The 20,303-nt window shown below is 43.9% G+C and overlaps 1 protein-coding gene across 1 annotated transcript in view; it reads left to right on the forward strand.

The window, feature by feature from the left end:
• LOC129697932 (dedicator of cytokinesis protein 9-like) overlaps positions 1–20,303 on the forward strand; it is a 317,261-nt gene that overhangs the window by 282,749 nt on the left and 14,209 nt on the right. The window contains 8 exon segments of the mRNA XM_055636668.1: positions 251–357; positions 6,587–6,709; positions 7,657–7,669; positions 7,672–7,769; positions 9,630–9,635; positions 10,026–10,061; positions 11,411–11,557; positions 14,094–14,304. Coding sequence (XP_055492643.1) covers positions 251–357; positions 6,587–6,709; positions 7,657–7,669; positions 7,672–7,769; positions 9,630–9,635; positions 10,026–10,061; positions 11,411–11,557; positions 14,094–14,304 — 741 coding nt within the window.

Genomic DNA, 20,303 nt, shown 5'->3' on the forward strand with positions numbered 1-20,303 from the left:
GGTGCACATGACAATAATAAGTGGAACTAATCTAACCTAAACACATGTCCTGACCCTAACTATTGTGCCACCTCTGTTCTTGCTGACCCGGAAAGCTCTTCAAAATTAAGCCAAGTTCCAAGTTTGGCAACGCTCCCCAGACGTGCTCTTATATTCATAGCACGCCACAGATGAATTGTTGTACAATATAGCACGTGGACAGACCAATGGGTTGATGAACTCTGATGTTAATGTTGCTCTCTTTCTCCAGGTATATTTAAACAAGGCTGCTCGGCGTTTAAGGTGATCACACCCAACATAGATGAAGAAGCAGCAATGATGGAGGATGGAGGAATGCAAGATGTCCACTACAATGAGGTGAGTTGATCCGAGCATTCCCACATCCTGCTATTGTAATACTTCCTTCCAAATTACACCTCTTCCTCCAGTGCTTCTGTTCTGCCAAGACACAGATCTGATTGGTACTGTCTATGTGTGTTGGAACATTGATTGTTCTATGGGCTGTCTATTTTGATGGCTCCATATAATTTAGATAATGGTTGGATGTGACTTTCTTTTTATGGGGTGCATAACACTACAATAAAGTGTGGGAACTGAATTGATGTTTTTCTGAATATATCTTCTCGCTTCAGTCTCCCTCAAAATAAATTAATCTTCCAAGTTTATAGCTCCATAAGAAGACTTTTATATTACTCTTGTGTTCTTCACAACCTCTGTGTTCTGAAGTGTTTTATGGTCAAAGAAGGATCTTTTTAGAGTGTCCACTGTTGGGCGTCACGGTGGTAGAGTTGCTGCCTCTCCAAAGACACACTTCAAAGACGTATTGGTTTGTAGGTTAATTGGCTTGGCATTACTGTAAAGTGTCCCTGGTGTGTGTAGGATAGTGTTAATGTGCGGGTATCACTGGTCGGTGCGGACTCGGTGGGCCGAAAGGCCTCTTTCCGTGCTGTATCTCTAAACTAAAGGCCACAAACCAGAGATCAGAGTGAGAGTGAATTAAAGTGTCAACATGATACTGAGCTTATGCTGGTGATATTGAGTCATAGAGGCATACAGCGTGGTCCAACTTGCCAACACCGACCAACATGTCCCACCTACACCAGTACCACCTGCCAGCGTTTGGCCCATATCCCTCTAAACCTGTCCTATCCATGTACCTGTCTAATTGTTTCTTAAACATATTTATAGTCCCTGCGCCAACTACCTCGCCTGGCAGTGCGTTCCATACACCCACCATCCTTTGAATGAAGGAGAAACTAGCTTTTTGACCTAGAACTCTGGGATCTTTTGCGTTTCACATCTGAAAGTTGGCATTTCCAACAGTGCAGCACTGCCTCAGTGCTGGCATGGAAATATTCTGGGGACTGAAGTGGCAGACGTGGGAGGTACAATTTTTTTGCAGCCTGACTTGTTATCAGTGACTGCAGAATCTACATTGTAAGCAAACTTTGGGGCAGATAAGAATACACTGATGTTGCAAATTCAATTATCAGCTGTTTCAAAAACTCACGTTGCCTTTAATGGACTATTAACCTTTTATCTCCAAGTAATTGCAACAAATGTTAATCATCGACAATATCATAGTCAACCTAATTAAACCAGTTGCTTGCAGGGTTGATTTGAGTTACTGATAATTGCCACTCTCAGTGTGATCTGGCCATTGATCTCTCCTGAGTCAGCTGTAGAAGTTTCATTTTATTGTTCTGAAAGTCCGTCAACTGAGTAGCAATGAGTAGATTAACATATGATGGGCGTTTGGCGGCACTGGACCTGTACTCGCTGGAGTTTATAAGAATGAGAGGGGGGCATCATTGAAACGTACAGATTAGTGAAAGGCTTGGATAGAGTGGAGGTGGAGAGGATGTTTCCACTAGTGGGAAAGTCTAGGTCTAGAGGTCATAGCCTCAGAATTAAAGGACGTCCTTTTAGGAAGGAGATGGGGAGGAATTTCTTTAGTCAGAGGGTGGTGAATCTGTGGAATAAGCGAGTTCGGTATTCCGAAACACGCAAGGAATCATGGGATCTGTCACTATAAACATTCTCGGCATCTGTGCTGCTGCATGTATACAGACCTGCGATTCATCCGTAGTCAGGATCGAACCTGGGTCTCCAGCGCTGCAAGCATTGTTGAATTGCTACTGAACCGCTCCCGTCCCCTCCCAAGAGTCCCATCCCTGTCTGGGGGCGGCCGGAGATGTCCGGGGTGACCCTGGGCTGACGGGACACCGGCCCGGAGCAGTGGTGGCCCAGGCTTACAGCCAGCGTGGATAAGAAGCGCTAATGCCAGCTCAGCTCTACTTGTCCCACCGGGTTAAACCGACAGCACCGGATTGACAGGCCACTTCATTCCCACTCCAAGTCAACCACTGTTAAAAACCTTCATCCGTGCCTTTGTCACTGGCCTGACCTCTGTTCTACCCTCTTAAACTAGAAGCCATCCAGAGGTTGCGTCTTAAATTCCAGCCCCACTCAAAATGCGCCAGTGTTTCTCAGAGATTTTATTGGGCTTTTTGGCGACTAATTGAATTGAATCTTGAAAAATTGGGAAAATACAGTAAGTCACAGAGAGGAAAGTTGTAAAATTTTACGTCAATCCTTCCGATTCCAAATGCATAAACTGTGGGATACGTGGATAGGAAAGGTTTAGAAAGACATGGGGCAAACGCATAGGTGGGACATCTTGGTCGTCGTGGGCAAGTTGGGTTAAAGGACCTGTCTCCATGCTGTATGAATCTGACTGTGTTGATTGAATGTGACCACCTTCTGTGGCACCAAGTGGCTTTGGGTTGAGGTGTAATGCTCATCCCTTCTTGATAGTTCACTTTCAGCGAATTAGATTTTCACAGTTGGGCCACGGTAAACAAAGCAGTACTATAAACATTGCAATCTTTGCTGCACTCTTCATAATTTCTTTGCTGTGACCATTTTTATTGCTAATCATCCTTATTTTTATTGCATGCCCTATCTTTATAACAGAAGCAATTGATTATGTGGTAAAAATATTTATAGCACAGGTTTTCATTTTTATATTCAGATTATATTGCGGCTACATTTTTATCACACTAGAGGCTTTGCCGATTTTCTTTACTTTGCAAATTATTGCTCTTTCATAATGTTGCGTATTAACATCAGCCAATTCATTTGCACAGAAATTCAAACTATTACAGTGGTATGGCTCAGAAGCAGGCCATTCAGCCCAATGTACCAGTGCTAGTACCTGCTGTTTCAACAACCTGCTCTTCAGCTGAGATGTTAAACTGAGGTAGTCTGTTCCCATGGCAACGTCGAGTGGAAGAGAGATCGATTCTCCCCATTCTCCTTGGCAATGGTTGTCTCCCACACAGTGCTGTTGGAATGAAAGCAGAAGACCATTACTTCATTTATGTGTGGGTTCTTGCTGGGTAGAAATCAACTGTTGTGTTTCCTACCTTAATCAATGACCACACTTCACAACGGAAGTCTTGTCTCAGTTTCACACCCACCTACATCATTGAAACATTTGCTTTCCAAGCATTTCTCCCCTTTCTACAAATTACTGCATATGCATAATCTGCTTTCAAGAGCAGGGAGGTTCTACTGCAGTTGTACAGGGTCTCGGTGAGACCACACCTGAAGTATTGCGTACAGTTTTGGTTTCCTAATCTGAGGAAAGACATTCTTACCATAGAGGGAGTACAGAGAAGGTTCACCAGGCTGATTCCTGGGAACTCTATGGCAGGACTTTCATATGAAGAAAGACTGGATAGACTTGGCTTGTACTTGCTAGAATTTAGAAGATTGAGGGGGGATCTTATAGAAACTTACAAAATTCTTAAGGGGTTGGATAGTCTAGATGCATGAAGATTATTCCCGATGTTAGAAACATAGAAACACGCTAGAAATTAGGTGCAGGAGCGCTCCAGAGGCCATTCGGGCCCTTCGAGCCCTGCACCGCCATTCAATATGATCATGGCTGATGGAGCGCATCACTCAGTTATCCCGTACCTGCCGCCCGCTGCCCCACCATACCCTCTGCATCCCCTTGCTCCCCGCCACAGGTAGGGGGGCCACATCTAAAAGCCCTCCAAACTAACTGACTAACATTTCTTAAATATAGTCTCCAATGAACGCTACAGTACTCAGACTACCCTCAAGTTGGGCAGAGAGCTTTTCGCAGAGATTCACCAGCTCTCTGTGTGAAAAAAGTTTGTACCTGTACTGCATATCATAATCTGGTTTCAAGAGCAGGAAGTTCTACTGCAGTTTACAGGTCTCCCCCTTATGCCTTAAGCTGTGACCCCCTTGTCCTGGAGGTTCACCAGACTCCCCAACATCGAAGGAACAATCTTGTACTCCTAGCATCTAGCCTGTCCAACCCCTTAAGAAATTTTGTAAGTTTCTATAAGATTTCCCCTCTGGGGAATCTCCTAAATTCCTAGAGAGTATAAACCAAGTCTATCCACAGTCTAGAAGGTTCTTCATTGGCTATATTTAAGAGGGAGACATGTCCTGGCTAAATGGGTCATCCCAGAGAAGGCATCAGGATCTGGATGATCAGCCATGATCTCTGGCACTCCCTCTAGGGCAATAATGTCCTTCCTATTTTCTTTTTAAAGATTTGGGGAAGTCCCTGAACACGTAGGGGTCACAAATTGTTTAAGGATAAGGGACGCAATCCTTTGGAGCGGCCGAAATGGGTGGCGTTTCTTCGAAATCCTTCTTCCTTCTCTCATACGTGACTTCTTTAAAACTTGCCCCAAGGAGAGGGTGCAGAGGAGATTCACCTGAATAGAGCCATCGAGTCATACGGCATAGAAACAGGCCCTTCGGCCCAACTTGCCCACACCGACCAACAAGTCCCATCCCAGCTGCCTTCATTTGGCCCATATCCCTCCAAACCAGCTAGTGTTTCAGTTTAGAGGAGAGACTGGATAGCTTAGTTTTTTTTCCCTTGGATCAGGAGGCTGAGAGAGATAATATTATGAGGGGCATAGCAGGGGAAATAGTAGGACATCTTTTATCCTATCAGAAGAGTCTAGAACATGGGTGCATGGGTTTAGGATAAGAAGTATAGGGTTTAGAGGATTTATGAAGCACTTTATTTTTCCTGAGGATGATTGGAATCTGAAGTGCACTGCCTGACGAGGTGGTAGAGCCAGAGATTGTCACAACATTTATGACCTATCTACCTGCAGCATGTAGGTCGGCATGGAATAGGAGGCCATGGACCAAGTGCTGATCATTAGGATGAGCATAGATGGGTACTTGGCTGTTAGCATGGACCCGCTGGGCTGAAGGGACGGTCTCAATGCTGTATTACTCTAATTCATCAGTTTCATGGACACCTGTTCATCTCTTAGTAATTATTTTTCAGTTAATTGGCCAAATGTTGCTGAGGCTGGAGACACAGAAGTGTTAGTTTAAATTTCAATGTAAAGGGCTGTGATTAACATTGAAGTCTGGGTTAAGCATAATTTAGTTTAGAGATACAGCACGGAAACAGGCCCTTCGGCCCAACAAGTCCGCACCAAACAGCGATACCCACACATTTACACTATCCAACACACACAAGGAACAATTTAAAAAATGTGTTATACCAAGCCAATTGACCTACAAACCCTGCATGTCTTTGGAATGTGGGGGGAAACCGAAGATCTCGGAGAAAAAGCACACAGTCACGGGGAGAAGATACTAACTCTGTGCAGACAGCACCCATAGACAGGATCAAAGCCGGGTCCCTGGCGCTGTGAGGCAGCAACTCTACCGCTGCACCACCGTGCCGCCTCTAATAACTAGTTGAAACAGCTGAAAGAAAAAAGACTCAAATTGCACAGATACTAGGTTGTGTTTGAATCACTTAAATCTTTAGGGTGATTCAGGTCAGGGTAGCTGAAGAACGCAACAGGAAAAGTAATGGGGGCTTGAGGCCAGTGATGCTTCACCCCCTCACAGAGATAGTGGACAACCTCTTCTTTGCCTAGAAATGTCCCATCTTCTCCTTTGATTAGTCCCTGTCACTGAATGAGGAGGGTGGATAACAGATTTTTGCGGTGAGAGGGCAAGTGTTTTGATGACAACTGTTGAACATTAAGGAAGAAAAAAAAGGAGTTTGAGGTTAATGCAGGAAGGTGGTGCTGAGATAGAAGAGTCATGACCTTATTGAATGGTGTAGTAGGTACAGGGGGTTGAATGGCCTCCTCTTGACTTTATCTAGATGCCAAATACACATTTTGTTACAAAAAAATTAGTTATTTCTTTATTTGAAGACAAATTTTAGATATTTTAAATATTATGGAAATCTGGCCACATGGAGTTAAAGCAGGAAAATGGTGCTCAGTTAAAATATCTGCCATGATGTAATGAATGGCACAGGGCAAGCACGAGGGCTGTGGCTCCTCCCGTTGCTATTTCTTGTAGTTTGGTCAGGAAAAATTGACTAAAAAGACAGTGGAAGCAGATTCAATGCAAAAAGATGAGGGAGTGGAACTGATTGGAGAGCTCCTGCACATTGCTTTGATGGCTGAATAACCTCTTTTACTTTTGGCGATTTTCTATAGCAGTTAGAAGATTACATTGAAAATGTATACTTTGCCTGGTGTTTTCACAGGATGTGTTGATGGAGCTTTTGGAACAGTGTGCAGATGGACTCTGGAAAGCAGAGCGTTACGAACTTATTACCAATGTTTACAAACTGATTATTCCGGTCTATGAGGAAAGGCAGGAGTTTGAGGTGAGTGAACGTGGTCCTCCACACAGGTGGCAGGGTCGGGGAACAAAATAAACCCACCTTATACCTTCTATATCGCAGACTGGATGTTGCTCAACAACAGTTCACATGTTACGGTCAATGTATTTTCTGTTGTCTGAACAAGCACAAACAAAGATGGAATTATATTAGAAAAAAAGTCGCAAAGTGTTGTGGTGACTCAGCGGGCCAGACAGCACCTCTAGAGAACATGGATAGGTGAATGTTTCGGTCTGGTCCCTTCTTCAGATTGTTACAAAGTCACCATTCATATTCCCCCAATATAGAAAATAAAAATGATATAGCAGATATAGAAAAGTGGAAGGGAAGCAATGAGGTAGATTGGGGGGCGGTGGCATGAATACATCCCTTTGCTTATGAAGTGTTTAAGAAGGAACTGCAGATGCTGGAAAATTGAAGTTACACAAAAATGCTGGAGAAACTCAGCGGGTGCAGCAGCATCTATGGAGCGAAGGAAATAGGCAACGTTTCGGGCTGAAACCCTTCTTCAGATTGAAGAAGTGTTTCGCCCCGAAACATTGCCTATTTGCTTCGCTCCATAGATGCTGCTGCACCCGCTGAGTTTCTCCAGCATTTTTGTGTACCTTTGCTTATGAATATTTGTTCAGTAATCTGATAAGAGGTATACAAGCCACCTCTGAATCGGTGTATGTGATTTCAAGCTTTTATATCATCTGTCCAACGGGAGAGGAGAGAAGGGAGAATGACCTGGGCATGAGTGGTCCTGGATTACGTTGAAAACACAATCGTGTTGGAGTTTCCCCTTAGTCCCACCTGGGGCCTGCACTCATATGATGTTAACAAGTCTCCTTTCTTCAGTCTCTATCCATGTTTTATGTTTAATGTATCCAAGCTTTGCTATTTTTGTAGGCGAGAGAGGTTTAATGTGTTTCTCTTTATAAATGATACAGAAACTTGCCCATCTTTCGAAACGCTCCATCAGGCATACAAGAAAATCGCAGAGGTCACACACACGGGAAAGCGACTTCTTGGCACCTACTTTCGAGTTGGCTTTTTTGGGCAGGTGAGTATTTTTAATGTCTGTAGTGGTTAATGTTTGGAATGTACAGCTCTGTTTTTATAGCAAGCAAATGCATGGGATGGGCTGACTGTTTTTTCAAAGCTTTAATTGTTTGGACAGATAAAAAAAAAAAAAAAAAATGTTTAATGTATGATAAAGGTTTGCTGAGAAACCACCTTTTGTGGGCGGAATCAGCGGACACTGGTCAATGGTATTGGGTTTCTAGAGTTATACAACCCAGTGATGATGAAATTTTGCTCCACCACTACCAAACGCGATACCACAGCCACATCTGCAGCATACAAGAAAATCGCAGAGGTCCCATCCCCCACCTTCTGGGAACTCCCTCCGACTTCTTGGCACCTACCCACCCCCGCCCCCGATCAGTCTGCTTTTTTGGGCGGGTGAAACGTTGTATTTTTAATGTGCTGTAGTGAGTTTCTAAGCTTGTTTGGTAATCGTACAGCTCTGTTCCCTCTTAAACACTGTGTATAGCTAAGCAAATGCAAGGGATGGGCTGAAGAGTTCTCCTCTTTTTTCGGAGACAGTTTCACAACCTCCTCTCTAACTGTCCCCCATCTGTGATCCCTCCTGCCCTCCAACTGTACGACCACATTCTTACCCAGACTCGATACCACAGCCAAATCTGCAGCCCCCCTGCTGTCTCCTCCCATCCCCCAGCCTTCTGGCTACTCCTCCTTTTCCCTTTCTTGTCCCCACCCACCCCCGCCCCCGATCAGTCTGAAGAAGGGTTTTGGCCCGAAACGTTGCCTATTTCCTTCGCTCCATAGATGCTGCTGCACCCGCTGAGTTTCTCCAGCTTTTTTGTGTAACCCACTACCTGAAAGTGGGAACAGATTCAACAGGAACAATCGGAGGGATTTGGAAATGCTCAAAAAGGGAGAAAAGGTACCACGGGAAAAGAATGGCAGAGTGGGGCTAATTTTCATGTTCTCTGAAAGAGCTCGCACAGATGCAATGAACCGAATAGTCCCCTGTGTTGCTTAAAGAAACTGCAGTAGGTAAGGATTTCCCTTGGTTTTAGCACTCTGGGAACCTTAAGTATTCACAGCTTAATCTCTCAGAGGTGTCAAGGTGTTTGATGAAAGGACGTATGCTTTCACTGTCTCTACAGGAGAATAATATTCAGTGAAAAGTAAAAGGCTGCGAGAGTTGGAGGAAAACCAACTCTTGACTGATTTTTGAACATTGATTTTTTTTTGTAAATTACACATAAATAGTTTAGAGATATCGTGTGGGAACAGGCCCTTCAGCTCACCAAGTGCGCGCCAACCAGCAATCCCTGTACACTGGCACTATCCTACACATAGGGACTTTTTTTACAATTTTTACCAAAGCCAATTAACCTACAAACCTGTACGTCTTTGGAGTGTGGGAGGAAACCAGAGCACCCGGGGAAAACTCAGTATCAGTATCAGTATTTACTTTAATGTCAATTTAACTGAGTACTTACATACACAGATGAAACGAAAACATTGTTTCTCAATCAGTTCCCATCAGTGCAGTTGATAAAAACAGAATAAATACATATAGCTTTAAAAATTAAAATTACCATATCTAAAATAGGTCTAAAAATTGAAATAGACATTCAGACCAAACAGTGGCTTTGCTTTGACAGGTGCCTAGCTGTCAAAGTATGGGCGAGGTTAGAGGTTATGGACGAGGCGAGTTTGTACGTTCTCTCCATGACTCACGCGGTCATGGGGAGAACGTACAAACTCTGTACGGACAAATAAGTAACCTAGATGAAAAATGTTGCTCATGTCTTCTCTGTAGCACCCGAGAACCTGTGTTGAGTCTTTTCACTAATCTTTTCCTTTTCACCCTTCTCTCTTATTGAAGGCAGCGGTAAGTTTTGCAGCAACTCTTTCCATGTAAGCTGTGAGCTCTTCATGTGTGGTGGTGTGTGACCTTGCTAGCTTGTTTCTGAAGTTGTCTGCTTTGCGGTCATAACCTTAAACGTAACTGTCGGGGGAAGAGGTGACGTGTTTAGGCCATTCACTGCCTTGCTTTGTCCATCGTGATGCATGTAGAAGTGTGGAACACTAGGCTCTGCATTCCACTATCCATTGACATACATCACCATTAGAAAAAAACATCTTTAAACGGTTAACATTGTAGTTTGATGGTTGTTAAGTTTGGTGTGTTTTTTTTAGTTTTAGGTGATTACCTCTAGCGCGAATGCTCGGAACAAATGTAATTATCGCTTTTGTTCTTTGTCTTTTATAACCTTTATAGCAGTACCAGTTTACAGACAGTGAGAGAGATGTGGAGGTAAATCCATGATGGTGTCGCAAGTGATGCAGTACGCCTTGCTGCATTAAAAGGCGGTCTGATTTGCCGTGGATAGTATTTTTATGTCAGCTTATCATCTGTTCTTCGAAGACTTCTTCCACATCACCCGCACCCGTTCTGTTCCAAAAACTGGAATGATGCCTGTGCTTCCCCCAGTTGTAAATTGGAGTTATTTGTCTGCATTGAGATCGGTTTACGTCCATGCCCCGCGTACCTTTATGCAATTCTGAGCCTACCTTGAGGGTTTTGGGAAATTCTGCACTTCAGGTTCTGAATCTAGACAATGAATCCCTGGCATACACTCTCTGAGCCACGCAACATGGACTGCTTTTGAGGTCCAATATTGGTGAGGTACTATGAACACCGTGACTGCATCATATCCATGCAGCTTATCACAAAGCTTGCTTCTCGTTTGGAGAAACCATACTGCCCAAATGCCAATGCTACTACAGATACGTTATTAAATTCTCCTAAATTGCTTAACAAAAAGGAGACTATTAACTTCAGATCTCCATTTGAATTTAAAAACAACAGTAACTTTTCATAATCCGTGTCTTGTCTTAAAACAAAAATCTTTAACACATTTTGCAAAATGTCTTTGATTAATTTGGTTGCAACGTCTTGTCTGTGATTTGTGAAATAATCCCATTCATTACTCCTCTCCTGTCCAAGCTTTGCAATTCAAATGTGGTGACCTTGCACTAACCTGAAAAGCAGTTCTGGATGTTTCTGTGTAAAATGGCCAGCGAACTCGCATCTGTTTGTTTCACGGAAGTACAAAAGCAGCCAGATTCTCCTCCCCAGGCTAGCCTCCTAAAACATATTGTAAAACAAAACCAAGTCTAATAAAATGTCCTGGCATTGACTAGTTTGAATCCTAAACCTGGAAATTAGTATCGGTGAGATCCATGAAAAAAAGTGATGTGAAATCAGTTGGCATTAATATGGAAACACAAGAAACTGCGGATGCTGGAATCTTGAGCAAAACAGTGCTGGATGAGCTCGGTGGGTCAGGCAGCATCTGTAGTGCGAGTGGATAGGTGACGTTTTTGATTGGGACCCTTCTTGAAGAATCCTTCAGCCTTCTTGAAGGGGTTCTGACCCAAAATGTCATCCATCCATCCCTTCCACAGAAACTGCCCGACCCGCTGCGTTTCTCCGGCACTTTGTGTTTTGCAGTTGGCATTAACAGTGGTCTTGAGGAGACTTTGGAGAATCTTTTGTTTACTGTCTTCAAGTTTTTGATTGGTTTAACTTTGGTTCAATGTTTCGTGTGTCCACATGTTTGCGTACTTTTCACTCAATTTTCCTGACGTCATTGTTGACAGGGCTTCTTTGAAGATGAGGATGGAAAGGAGTACATCTATAAAGAGCCAAAGCTGACTCAGCTGTCTGAGATCTCCCAGCGCCTCATGAAGCTTTATTCAGACAAGTTTGGCTCGGAGAATGTAAGGATAATCTATGATGATGGAAAGGTAAGAGGTTTAATTTAGAGATAGTTTAGAGAAACAGGCCCAGCAGCCCACTGAGTATGCCTCAACCAGTGATCCCCTCATACTAACACTATCCTACACACACTAGGGACAACTTTACCAAAGCCAATTAAACATATAAACCTGTACGTCTTTGCAGTGTGAAAGGTACCCCGAGATTCCATAGAAAACCCACGCAGGTCACAGGGAGAATTTACAAACTCCATACACATAGCACCTGTATCGAACCCGGGTCTCTGGCGCTGTAAGGCAGCAACTCTACTGCTGCTCCATCGTGCCACCCTATTACAAAACCTCCACCACCTTGGGTAATCCTACTCTTATCATTCACACGCCTTTTTTTTCTGGAGGCATTGTTTTGCTTAAAGTTATTGTGTAGTAATGGGAATTTCCAAAACTTCAACACTTCTGCAAGACGTGCTCAATTCAAACTCTCCACCCAATATGGGCTATTGTTTCTCAATATCTTCTCTCCACAATGGGTGAATTCCTGACTGACAATAGGTGCAGGAGTAGGCCATTCGGCCCTTCAAGCCAGCACCTCCATTCAATGTGATCATGGCTGATCATCCACAATCAGTACCCCGTTCCTGCCTTCTCCCCAGATCCCCTGACTCCGCTACCTTCAAGAGCTCCATCTAACTCTCTCTTGAAAGTTTCCAGAGAACTGGCCTCCACTGCCCTCTGAGGCAGAGAATTCCACAGACTCACAACTCTCTGTGAAAAAGTGTTTCTTCATCTCTGTTCTAAATGGCTTACCCCTTATTCTTAAACTGTGGCCCCGGGTTCTGGACTCCCCCAACATCGGATTCGTGTTTCCTGCCTCTAGCCTGTCCAAACCCTTAATAATCTTATATGTTTCAATAAAACCCCATCTCATCCTTCTAAACTCCAGATTATACAAGCCCAGCCGCTCCATTCTCTTAGCATATGACAGTCTCGCCATCCCGGGAATTAACCTTGTGAACCTATGCTGCACTCCCTCAATAGCAAGAATGTCCTTCCTTAAATCTGGAGGCCAAAACTGCACACAATACAACAGGTGTGGTCTCACTAGGGATCTGTACAAGTGAATGGATTTACTGTTCAATCAATGAGCTCCAGTAAGAGTAATCTATAATCATGAATTTTATTTTTCTGTACATTTTATGCTGGGCATTTAGCCATAAAGATTGCAGCAGCAGTTTGTGAAAACCTTCTGATTAGGGAGGGGCCGCTCTCCACAGTGTCCTCATGAATAAAGGAGAGAAAAACTGTCCTGAATGCTTTTCAACAAATGATGGACATTTACAGTTCAGCAAATTTCTTTTTAAAAACAAGACAATCTCGCACTCCTCATATGACAGGGTAAAGCAATGCATTGGCCCATTTTAACTCGCCCCACTTCTAGTTTCAGCACAGCCTTCCAACTCACCCAGGCCCTGAATGCTCACCTGCGCCCTCGGTTTCAACATTCCCTTTCCGCTCACAGAGCCCTGTTAACTTATCTGGTTCATTGGAAAATGTATTAAGACATCTAAATTGATGCAACATCTTTAAAAAAAAATGAATTAGGCAATAATGAGAAATGACATCTAATAATCAAGAAAATCTGCTGGTCCGATTCCATTAAAGTAATTGGTGTGTTGGGTTGCTTGACTTTGTACTGTACAAACCTTTATTGGAAGGTGTTCCCTCTTACCTCATTCCTCCTCCCACCAGTCCAATGGTTGATGCCAACCCTGCACCAAATCTCATCAGCGTTGTTTCTGCTTGGTTCCCCAGCCTGTCCAAACATTCTTGGCGATCTCCGTCCATGCTTTTCGTTTTCCTTCGATGACGTGGCACCCATTTATACCAGGGTTCAGGTCTTTGATCAAAAGAAGCTTTGGTCGCCAACACACTGAGCCCAGGGGAACTCCGAACATGCATCTGATCAAATGAATGGCTAGTTCATATGAGACTGACTCCCCTTCCCCTCCCCTCGCCAATCTTTGCACATCCCCAATCCTTTCCACTCATCACTTTAATTTCATGTTTCATGTATTTTGTGTTTTTATAACTATTGTCAGATCAATTTCCCTCCTGGGATGTATAAAGTTGTATCGTATCATATCATAGTTAGATGACCAAGATTCCATGGGTTCGATACTGAGGCTCAGCATGGAAACTAGAGGGAATTTGCATTGATAGACTTGCAGTTATGATTACAGTTGCAGAATATGCTAAAAATAAAAACAAAATCCTGAAAGTACTCAGTGGGTCAGGCAGCATTTAAGGGAAGAAAAGCAGAGTTAACATTTCAGGTCAAAGATGCACTGTCGTGCTGAGAAATTTCAGTTTTAACTTTAGATTTACAACATTTGCAGTCTTTTGTTTTCAGTTACTGCTTATACTTTTGCATACCTCTGTGAATCTCATAGTCAGTACTTGAGCAAGGTTTGCTCCTCTGCCAAAATGTTAATTCTTATCCTTGGCGAAAATATCTGGCTTTACTTGCCCCAGTGTTCTCTGATGAAGTTATTTTCTTTCCACCAAGGTCAATCCAAAAGACCTGGATGCAAAGTTTGCCTACATTCAAGTCACGTATGTGACGCCGTTTCTCGACGAGAAGGAAATGCAGGACAGGAAAACCGATTTTGAGAAAAGCCACAACATTCAGCGGTTTGTTTTTGAGATGCCTTTCACAGTCTCAGGAAAGAAGCAAGGAGGAGTGGATCAGCAGTGTAAGCGAAGAACCATCCTAACCAGTGAGTACCATGTCTCACCTCACCCACTTACTTAATCCTTGTACTGCATGATCCAAGGTGCTTCCATTTTATGGCCCCCTCCTCTCCGAACCCTATCATTCCCCCCCCCCCCCCCCCCCCCCCCCACCGTAGTACCTTGTCTAAACCTCCGCCCACTCCCCTGCCCCCCACCCGCACCCCTTGTCATGTGTGCACCATCCCCCCTGACTTCCTCCTTTCCGATACAGAACAGTCTGTCCTCAATAAAGGTCTCGCCCCCACCATGGTGTAGAGCTTTTCTTCCGTCACCTCCGTGCCGTTTTCAGTGGGAAGGAGTTCTCACCACCCAGTAATGACCCCTTCTCCAGTCCCAAACGATCCTCCTCCTCTCGGACTCCCCCAGACGCCTTCTACCCTCTTTAGACGTTCTCGATTCTAACTGTCGGCGGGATATCAACCACCTTATCTTTTCTACTCACCTACTCTAATTTGACCCAGTCTGAGGAAGGGTTCTGACCAGAAATGTCGCCCATCCTTTTTCTTTAGAGATGCTGACCTGCTGACTGACTTCAGTAATTTGTGTCTAACTCTGCTTTTATATTAACATTGACTTTGCGATTTTCAAATCTCTCCCTAATCTCCTCCAGCCTCACAACCTTCAAGGTCTTTGCATTCCTCCAATCCTAACCTCTTAGCACCAAGAGCATATATGTTCTCCGTACGTACTTAAGGAAGGAAACAGAAACAAGAGTAAATTATTCAACCTTTCCCTCCGGCTCTCTCATTTTGGACACTCATGAGCAATCCTCTCCCTCTCAGTAACACATTCCCACTCTCTCCCCTGGCTCAATACTTTTTGTGCCTATAAGTTTATCTCCTTAAATATATTTTACATCTTTCCCTTTGCAGCCTTCTGGGAGCGTAATTCACTGGTTCATAAAATTAGCAAAAATGTCCCACCCCCCCCCCCCCCCCATCTGGGGCGGAATGGTGGAGTAGCGGTAGAGCTGCTGCCTTACAGCGCCAGAAGCCCGGGTTCGATCATGGCTACGGGTGCTGTCTGTAAGGAGTTTGAACGTTCTCCCTGTGGGTTTTCTCCGGATGCTCCAGTTTCCTTCCACACCAGAGATGGTTTGCAGGTTAATTGGTTTTGGTTAAAAAAAAAAATGTAATCTGTCCCTAGTGCGTAGGATAGTGTCAGTGTATGCGGTGATCGCTGGTCGCTGCAGACTTGGTGGGCCAAAGGGCCTGTTTCCACACTGTATGTCTAAAGTGTAAATCTCAATCCAAACCTTATAATTTTGTTCCAGACGACCCAACCAGGGGAAACATTCACCCTACGTCAAGGCTGCCGAACCCCCTCAGAATTTTGTGTTTCCATTCGATCCAATCTTTTTTACCGAATCTACTAGGGAATATAAGCCTCTCCTAGTTTGCCAGTCCTGCTAAACCAGAATCCAGCCTAGATCTACGTATCTTACAGCAGAAAGCCAGGCTAAGGATTTTGACACCAGGATGTTGTTTAGATGGGAGTCAGTGAATGCTGGGGATGATGAATGAACAGGACTTGGTGTGATGAGTGAGCAGGACTTGGTGTGGTTCAGGACACAAGGCACTCGGAGCACGGATGTTGAGAAGAGGAAATCATTGAGGACCTGTTTGATCATGATCCAGTTCAGGAATGTTTTCTGGAGCTGCCTTTAACAGCATGAAAGCAGGCCCTTCAGCCCATCTTGTCCATGCCAACCAGGATGCCCATCTCTGCTAGTCCCATTTGCTCGCCCTGGACCCATATCCCTCTAAACATTTCCTATCCATGAATCTGATCAAATGTATCATGTATCTATCCCTTAAATATTATTATACCTGTCTTGACCACTTCCTCTCGCAGCTCATTCCATATATCTACCAGCCTTTGTCAAGAAAAATAATATGTGCTTAAACCTATCAGTGTGAAAAGTTGCAGTAGTATGTCGACAGTGTTTTATGGAATTAGAGTATCTGGGCATACAGTCACATTACTGGAACAGATTGACATTGATACAAACACCTTCTCTCAACTTGTGCGCTCCTCTTGAGTAACTGGAAGATTTGCCAAAGTCCAAAGTCGACTAATTTTGGAAGGAAACCAATTGATGAACTTGGGTTTTCTTGTCTCCACTGAAACTTTGCATATCATTTGTGTGATTATTGCAGCAGTGACTAATTTACCACTTCCTGCCTACTCTTCATTCTATCTGTGACAGGTGATGTTGCCCCATCATTCGTTAAATTGGAACCTAATATAATAGTAAGATTAAACGAGAACTTACCAGTTCGAAGTTTGATCTGTATTTTATGAGGAGTTACGATGAGGGATTACGTGAAGAACCCGCCTCAGCACGCATGCGCGGCATACTTCAAAGCAGCGGTGTGGAATCACAGATAGACACAGTTATTTGAAGTAAACATAGTAAAGACAAGGAGACATCAGTTTGCTAGTTTGATCTATATAATGAGGGTGGGAGCGGAGGGCACGTAATCCCTCATCGTAACTCCTCATAAAATACAGATCAAACTTCGAACTGGTAAGTTCTCGTTTAATCTTACTATTTTACTTCGGAGTCACGTGAGTGACTACGTGAAGACTTCAAAGCTCTGTGATTTCAAACCGTGTAACAGTTCATACTTCACTCGCTGCCGAAGTCATTCGAGGGAGGAAGTATGTTATCGTAATCAACCATGAATCTGTTTGTAAAACAATAATGGTGTTATTAACAACAACAAGATCAATTGCTCCCCCGGGCTTAAATTATATATTTTTTGCAGATAATTTTTCTGCAAACGATACAGGTTCTGTCAGTGGTTTGTTAAAAAACGTTTGGAACGTAAACTCCCTGGACCAACCTGCAGTAGCCAGGATGAGGTCCATAGGATCTTCCATTCTCGTAGTCACTGACGTGGGAGCCGTCCTGGTGGAATAAGACTTATACACATCAGTATTTTCTCCAGCAACTCCCAGTACCTGCTTGAGCCACTAGAGATAGTTTAGCTCGTCACCCGACCAAGAGGTTTATTGTGGCTGACCCATAAGGCTTTTTCCTCTCCCTCGGTATTCCTTATTGTGTCGATGTAGATCTCTGAGTGGGTCATGACACATAAAACGTGGTTCAGGTGGGTATGCCCGGAATTTCATGACTGGACCTGATGTTCCTGGTCTGTTCTGTTTGGCCAACCCTTGAATGGGAATGTGACACTATCTGGTGTCATAACCATGTTGTCCCATCGCAGTAGATGGGAGAACTGGCTCTTTGTGTTGATGTAAGGCCACCAGCATGTCCATCTTCAGGGTAGGCTGTTCCAGGGTGAGTGACCTGGCTGGTGATCATCCCCTAAGGTACGTCAGGGTTTCACTGACATCCCAATTTGGGTGTACCTATTTCTGGGGAATGGACTGAATATACCTCTCCTGTATCTGATCACCAGTGAGCGGTACCCAAGTTGAGTAGGCTGACAGAACATTTCCTTCATTGTGGTGAAGACCTGCCAGGAGCTCCAGTACAGTTTAGTTGTAGTTGAATGTGTAATTCTTGTTTTGGAAAAACAGTGTCCCATTTCTTGATGCTCCTCAGGTATGTTCCTTAGGATATGCGACGGAATGCTGTCATCAGGTTGATAGCGCTGCTGATCCAAACACAGCAGTGGTCTTCCCAATTTTGCAATTCTTTTAATGACCATATCGAGGATCACTGGGAACCATGCCTGTGGACTTGGTCCACTGTAATTTGCGTAGTACCCCACTGATGAAGCCGTAGTACCTATTGAAGAAGTTAGAAGGAAAGGAGAATTTAGAGATTAGATTTCCCCCACCCTTCAATACGTGGGAATGTCTCCATAGCCGCTGCCTTGAAATTGGTTTCATGTGACGTAAGTTAATACGTGGTGATTTGATTGGATATAAGGAATCGATATCTGGTGTCCATATTGCTTAGTAATTCCAGCAAATATTTTTGGTTTAAATGTATGTTTACAGTATTTAGCTCAACTGATAGGTGAGGTTACTGATGGTCAAATATGTTTGACGACATACGGTTACCAATTGTTAATAAATTGTCACCTAATATCGATGTTCCCTGCCCAAGTGGTTTGGTATATGCCACCACTGTGATGTTGTTAACTTATAAATGAACATGCAAATTTGGTGGGTTACTGAGCAATGCTTACTAGAATTAAGTAAGTTAATATATAACACGTTTAAGTCAATTTGCATAGGCACTAAGTATTACAAGCTCAATAACACATCAGGACACATAAGATGTTACTCAAAACAGGTGGAAGAGTACAACCATAATCCTTCCTGCCGATAATTCCATGATAACACTCCAGATTAATCCATATGCCCCCATATCACAGGTATGGATATAGTTTTGAACACTAGTATCTCAGCTCATAGGAAAGGTACAATGTTCAGTAGCTGGTAATGCTGCTACTATCCCAATACTTTGCCACGTAGTTGATTGGTGGTTAATGTTACCATAACTGATAGTCTTAATGAATACCAGATGACAAAGTTGTGGATGGTCACGTAATATCTGGATATATGGCAATGCCCGCTAAATAAGTTAGTATCTAATGCAACTAACGCTGTATCACAGGATAGTGTGTCGTTAATATATAGACATGCCATGACGGATGTTTCTTAAGTGTCAGGGCTGGTTGATACAGGATAGCTTAGACTAAAATGCCGCAATGCTCATCATGGTTACTCCATCCAGGTAATTGCGGTATCCGAAACTTATATGAGAAGGTTCTGAATAGTATGCATCTTCAAGGTTGATGTCTACCATAAAGTATCTTGGTCCCATGGTAGTAGTTACAAATCCCATGAATGGGTATACCTGGTGAATACTCAAGTGGTTTATCAATGATGGTGCGACATTCACCATCGCGGGAGGGTAGACCCCTTGGGGTGCTTGCTAAATTGGTGGCAAGATATTGTATATAACTAGCAAAGTGATAGCTTCCTAAGCAGGTGTGATTCACCCGCCCCTTGTTAGTACAAACCTTCACCTTTATGTGGTGGTAGGAACCATACTTATCTGTCTTTATTGCTGTTTTCTTTGGTTTCTGGTTCCTTATTCTTGTAGGGATGATGTTTGTTGGGGGTGGCACATTTTCCCTGGGGCCTGCTCTGGGCCGTGGCCTAAAACCTACGGGTTTGGCATGCAGGTCCCGAGCTTTCACCAGTACCTTGGGGTAGACGCCGCTGGTGGACGCGGAGAGGTACTGCTGTCTGGTATTTTGTGTGGTGCTCATTCCAGACTCTGCCCTCTTGTGCCGAATAGTTTGAACACTTCGTCGTTTTTTAGGACTGGTTTGGTAAATGCCAGGAGCAGGTTCTGTGCTTGTGAGTCGGCATTCTCATGATCCTGTTAATTTCTTAGATTGAGGGAAGGTTTGTGACTTCACTAGAGAAGTTATGGGGTATACCGTTGAACATTTGGGTCAGGTGTTTTGCCATACCACCCTGCCCTTCTGGAATGAGCAGGTGGACATGATAGCTGACGTCAGGTATCAAATGCATTTTTAAAAACATTTAGGTTAAATGCGCTGCTCAATGTATCCCCCAATAATGGCGGGCACTTTGAGTAAATGCAATTTAGGGGTGGCGTGATAAATCCAACGCCTCATGGCTACCTGTCTTGGAGAGGTTTTTTGGAAACGACAGATAGTAGGCTGGCCATCAGTTGAAACTGAAGCCATTTCGCTTGTGAAACCACATAGCGACCACACCCAGCAGCTCTTCCTGTTCCTGTACCTCATGCGTACTCCCGATGTTGTTCAGCCAGTGCCCTTCTTCTTGACCAGCCCAGCTCTGGTCGCCAAAGCTGTCCTTATATAAGGAAGAAGCAATGGCCAGTGCATGAGGCACTGTGGAGGGAGTGCCTGAACTCCCTCTGCGAAACTGCTCCCCATAAAGCAAGTCTCGCTGGAGCTTATGCTCCACGAGCCGTTCCATGTGGCTCAGGCGGCTGCCTCTG

The sequence above is a fragment of the Leucoraja erinacea genome, chromosome 6, assembly GCF_028641065.1.
Source record: "Leucoraja erinacea ecotype New England chromosome 6, Leri_hhj_1, whole genome shotgun sequence".
In the NCBI taxonomy this organism is placed as follows: domain Eukaryota; kingdom Metazoa; phylum Chordata; class Chondrichthyes; order Rajiformes; family Rajidae; genus Leucoraja; species Leucoraja erinaceus.